Source organism: Gossypium hirsutum, chromosome A08 (assembly GCF_007990345.1).
Source record: "Gossypium hirsutum isolate 1008001.06 chromosome A08, Gossypium_hirsutum_v2.1, whole genome shotgun sequence".
Classification (NCBI taxonomy): domain Eukaryota; kingdom Viridiplantae; phylum Streptophyta; class Magnoliopsida; order Malvales; family Malvaceae; genus Gossypium; species Gossypium hirsutum.
Window position 1 is genome coordinate 104,536,994 of NC_053431.1, and position 5,843 is coordinate 104,542,836.

The 5,843-nt window shown below is 36.8% G+C and overlaps 1 protein-coding gene across 1 annotated transcript; it reads right to left on the minus strand.

Moving 5' to 3' along the window:
• Positions 1 to 493: 493 nt before the first annotated feature.
• Positions 494 to 2,875, minus strand: LOC107900880 (cytochrome P450 86A8). The gene has a single exon (XM_016826630.2). The coding sequence runs from the start codon at positions 2,354 to 2,356 to the stop codon at positions 773 to 775; it is 1,584 nt and encodes a 527-aa protein (XP_016682119.2). The 5' UTR covers positions 2,357 to 2,875; the 3' UTR covers positions 494 to 772.
• Between the last annotated feature and the right edge of the window lie 2,968 nt (positions 2,876 to 5,843).

Here is a 5,843-nt window from a genome sequence, read left to right on the forward strand (position 1 = left end):
ATATATTTTGTGATTTTTTTATAATTTTTTAATTTGTTAGTAAGGTATTTTTTTTTACCTTTTAATCTTATTAGTTTCAAAATTTCTAATTTACTTCTAATAAAAAAGTAGGGGTCAAATTGAATAAAGATGTAAAGCTTGAGGACTAACTTTGCTATTATATTATATATATATATATATAAAACACTAAAACAAACATTTAACATTGCAATTTTAATGGACGGGTTGTTAACGTAAAAAAGACCACTTTGCCCATTTTTCAATAGGTGGGCTAAAATGCAATCTAGAGTATAGTATAGGGGGTTTTGTAAACCTTTTACCAAAATTTTTGGGCCACATGTTACTTTTACCATCATTGATGCGATAATTGTAAGTTTTTCTTTAGGTCATAGTTCAAGAGAAGTTGTGGGCCTGTTTTGGCCCATATAAACCAGCTAATACCGTCACCCAAAGTTGAAAGAACAAAAAACGCAATACACAAAATTATGAAAGATCCAAGCAAGAAGGTAAAAGAATTTTATAGAATAACAATTTCAAAATGTCCCCACAAAGAAAAAACAAGAATTTAATATTAAATTGTTAAAAAGCTTGTAATGTATACGCCAAGGTCATGAATTAAAACCTCTGTGATATTAACCTCAATGTCAGCATGGCCCCCACTTCCTAGTTTCCTTACACGAAATTGAAATTTTAACCAATACAATTGAACTCTGCATTCCACCGTCACTCACGCGCCACCGCCATGCCTTAAATATCCTCACCCATGAAACCCTCATTTACCATGCAATTTTTGCTCGTTGATAATCTTTTCAACAATGGCTCCCAAATCTCTGCCATGCACGTTGACTTTAAGCCCATATTTCATAAACAATGTCAGCGAAATCTTCTGCTCCACCTTATGCCCAGCCGCTACCGTCAGCTTATGCTGCAACAGCGCTGCCGCTGCCACTGATTTCATTTGAAGATAAGCCAAGCCTCTTCCCAAACATATTCTTGGCCCAGCATTGAATGCCACGAATTTGTATGAGTCGTGCATGATGAATTCCTTGCCGTCAGCCGTTAACCACCTCTCGGGACGGAACTCGAGGCAATCATCACCCCAAATCGACCTCATTCTCCCCACCGAATATATTGAATATGTCACCGACGAACCTGCTGGCACAAACGTTCCGTCCGGAAACACGTCGTCCACCACGACATGCTTTGAATCCTCCGGCACCGACGGGTATAGCCTTAAGGTTTCAGATAATGCTGCTTTCATATATATCAATCGATCAACCTCTTCAAATCCTAAAGGCTCATCGAACCATGTTGTCGTGTCAATACCACGTGTTTCGACCAGGACAGTGCAAATTTCATGTAAAATTTTATCTTCAATAATTGGATGTTGAGTGAGGAGCCAAAAAAACCAACAAAGAGCAACGGATGAAGTGTCACGTCCCGCTAGAATAAAATTAAGTGCAACGTGTTGGAGAAATTCCTCCGAGTAGGATTCTTTTTTCCTCATGAATCTTGAGAGCAAATCGTCGTGTGGGTTCCCATCTTTCTGCTGACTCAGCAGTTCTTGCTTACGTGTAACGATTACGTCGGATAAATACTCATTCATGTGGACAAGGCTTCGGCTCAGACTGGCTTCTAATCCAAGCCGAAGCCATTTCTTAAGCTTCCATAAAACCTCTGGCAAAATAAACCTTTGAAGAGATGCTTCGGTGGCTCGGTCAAAAGCAGAAGCGAAGCCGTTCTCGGGGAGTCGTTGAGCGCATGTTTCCGGGTCTTTTCCAAAAGCTAATCCGCAAATGTTATCAAACGTGAGCCGAAGCAATACGTCTTGTAGATCAACAGGCTCACTTTTGGCTTGAGCTTCTTCAAGGATGGGGCAGAACCGGAACTTGATGGCTCGAGTGACCCACCGAGCCATGGCTTGGCGAAGAGTCCTGGTGGTGAATTCCAGCGCTGCAGTCCTCCTCTGGAATAGCCACGTGGCACCATCCGAGTTGAAGATTCCTTGACCGAGCAGATCATGGAACACGGACTGCCACGTAGGACCTTTGGGGTAATTGTCGAAACGAGTCTTGAGGATGTGTTCCAAATTCCTCGGATCGCACGTGACCGTCACGAGACCTTGTTTCCGGGCCAAGAACGGGACGGCACAAATGCAGGTCTGGTACGTCCCACCGCAAGCACGGAGGTTGTCGGAGATCCAGTCATGCAAGCGTTCACAGTTGTTGATCAAGCCAGGAAGACTGCCCAATAGAGGCCAGACACGTGGACCACGAAGAGACCGTGAGATGAACGTGAACCACAGTAGGTAAGCTGTGATAGCTGCCAAAAGGAGCAACGCAGTCGATATATCCATACTATTACAACTATAACAAAACAACCCCTTCTACCGAAGAAATTTTCTCAAGAAAAAACAAACTACTTTTCTCAGGAAAGACTATTCCTCAAAATGGGTATTACTCAGAATAAAAAGCAAAGTGAAATACATTAAGAAATAGGATTTATAGGTGAAATTATAAAGAGAAGCAATTACTAGAGACAGTCTGTTCCCTTCAATTGCACCAACTTGTTTCTTCCTTTCTCTTTTAGTGTCTAACCATCAGATGCACCCCCATGAATGCACTGAGAGGTTGTTGAAACTCCTTAAAGATCAAAAAAGAAAAGAAAAAACACTAGAGGGTCTTAAATTCAAGCATTGAATAAAGAGAATTAAATGAGTTTAGTTGAGGAACCAAGACAGACAGATAAAAGACTGTAAAAAATAAAATAAAAAAGACAGATGATGGCAATGAAGCCATGGAAAGAAAATAATGAAAGGGGTCAGACAGAAAAAAACATAGTAGAATGTTTTGTTTTGGTGCAGTTTAGGCTAAATAATATATATATAGCTAAGGGTTTGTGATTTTTATAGCGGTAAGGGAGGAAGAAAGGGGAGGAGTGGAGGGGTGTCTTAAATGAAACGGGTTAAGTCATGTGGGCTTTGGTTAGGTGAGCAATTCACCACCAACAATTTACTACCAACGCTCCATGCAGACAAGACAAGCATGCAACCGCTGCATGCCTTATTTTTCAACATTCTTCCATTGACTTCTCTCTTTTGATTTTTTTTTAATCTCTGTAACTGTTCCTGGAAGGTTCAGCGAATATGGATTTACATATGGGTTAATTTCACAATCAGTCCACAAATTATGATTCATATTTTAAATCAGTCCCTAAATAGTTTTGTATCAACCAAGTTCTTCCATCAACCTAAATGCCAATTTCACCATGGTTGTTTGAATTGTACTAGACCAACTGGTCAGACGGGTTGGCTTGAGAACCGGTCGAGATAACAGCCCGAAGAGAGGCATCAAATCGGTTTAACAACGAACCAATACGAATCAGTTGAACCCGGTCGAATTGGTGAATTAGTGGCTTGATCAATTTGACCATTGATCCAATATTGGTTTTAGCATTAAACACCAGCTTAAATCTAACACAGGGTATATTTAAAGCACATGGATTAAATTCTAAATATACGTATAGCTACTGCATGGATAATTCAGACTTAACGTGCTAAGAAACAACATAATACAATTAAAATTTAAGAGAGCTATTTTTGAACACATTAGATTTAAGTTGTTCACGTGATAGGCACAAACATATTTAAAATTTTAATCTACGTTTTTTAAATATATTTTACATTCGAGCTAACGTTTAACACTGAAGTCGATTGCTAGGCTAATGGAAGAATCTAATTTGATACAACAATAATATTTTGAGGACTAACATAGATTCTGAACCATAATTTAGGGACGTATAGTACAATTATCCCTTTTATATATTTTACAAACAAATTCTTGACATTCAGGTATATATGCAGAGGAAAGTTTGACTCTCTAAATCTTTAAATGCTTTCCTTTGTTAAAAAAGATGTGCCCGTTTTGCCTCTGTATTCTGAAAATCTGCTACTTTTATCCTGCTATATGAGGGAAAAAAAAAGAAGAAAAAGTCAAATGCATATCGGCACACACACCTGAGAAACACTAGTTCAGCAATATGCAGCGTCATATAAGATATACTGTACACATAGCTCAAAGGCAATATACAATTGACTTTGTTTTCAGGTCTGTTAAATCATGTTGATGTATATAGATAACTAGAAGGTTGTATCAAGGAAAATAAAAGGGGTTTCGTAATTGAATATATTATCTACACTTTAATATTTAATTTACTCTAACCACCAAATTTGATCAAAGATGGTAATGATTTTTTTTTAATCATATCGTGTCCTTTAAGGCACTTAATAATCTAGGAATTTACTTCTCAAGTTTGGTGTGTATATATTTATTTTTTAGGGTAAATTATAAAGATAGTAATGTAATTATATATATTTTTTATTTTAGGTATTTAAAATAAAAAAATTATAATTTAAGTATCCACGTTATATAATTTAATTCTCGTTAAAATCATAAACGGTAGATTGACATGATAGTTAAAAGAATAGGTATAATAACAAATTTAACCCTAAATTTTTATATATTATATTGATTTAATCATAAATTTAAAAAATTAACTCTGAATTTACAAATGTTCTCAACTTCATCCTAATTCTAAAAAATTCAAAAAAATATATAACTATTTTCAAAAATATAATAAATTTAAATTTTATTTTAATATTAGTACTAATTAAATATAATTATATTAATATTAAATAAAATAAAAATCTCCATCCCAAACCCACTCCACCCCCATCTCTCCCTCATCCCCTCCCCCACCATCATCCTCTCCCTCCCTTTTCACATGAACAATGACTGTGGCTTAGGCTTAGAGATTAGTGGGCAAAAAAACTAGTAATAATTTTGAGAGTAGGTGTAAAACGGGGGAAGGAGAGGGACAAGGGAGGGAGGGAGATAGCAGGGAGGTCCAATGGGGTTTATTTTATTTAATATTAATATAATTATATTGATTCAATATTAATATAAAATTCTCTGTCTTTTGACACGCTCTTCCTTCTGGACTAGTTCCTGTTTTTTATTTTCTTAATTTCCTGTTTTGGGTAAAATGCTTGTCTGTTTCCATAGGAAGAAAATAGAGGATTCTATTGCAGGTCTTTCACTGGATGATGAAGAGGAAGAAATCATTCATCTGAAGGTGGAAGAGACTAGTCAAGAGATTTCGATCGTATGTGAACTGTTTAGTGGGAGTATTTCTTACTTCCAGTATTGTGCATTTTTAAGCGATGCGATCGACTCTGGCAAGTGTTTGGCATCCAATAGGGGGCGTTTCAATCTCAGATCTGGGAGGGGAGAGATTTTTATTTTGTTTTTATTATGAAGTGGATGTGGAGAGAGTTATGAAGAATGGGCCATGGAATTTAATTCCCATTTACTAATTCTACATCGACTGAAGATGGGAGATGATCCTTTAACTGTTCAATTACATTGGGTGGATTTTTGGCTACTAATACATGATCTCCCTCTTGGTTTTATGGCCGATACTATTGCTCATCGGTTGGGAAATTTTATTGGGGAATTTATTGAGTATGACACAGTTTCAACTCAATTGGGATATAAACGTATCATGAGAATTAAGGTGAGGGTGGATGTTAGGAAACCTCTTAAGAGAAAGAAGAGGATTGCGGTGAAAAATGATGAGTCAGTTTATGTTCGTTTTGAGTATGAAAAATTAACTCTATTTTGCTTCCTATGTGGCAAATTAAGACATGGTGAAAGTTTTTGCCCGATTAGAGCTATTCAACCGCAGTCAGAATGTAACAGCCTAATTTTTAGTGGTGTCAGAAATAGTGGTTCGAGACCACTAAAACCGACATGTGAGCTCGTATTTTTTTATTATTTAGTGTT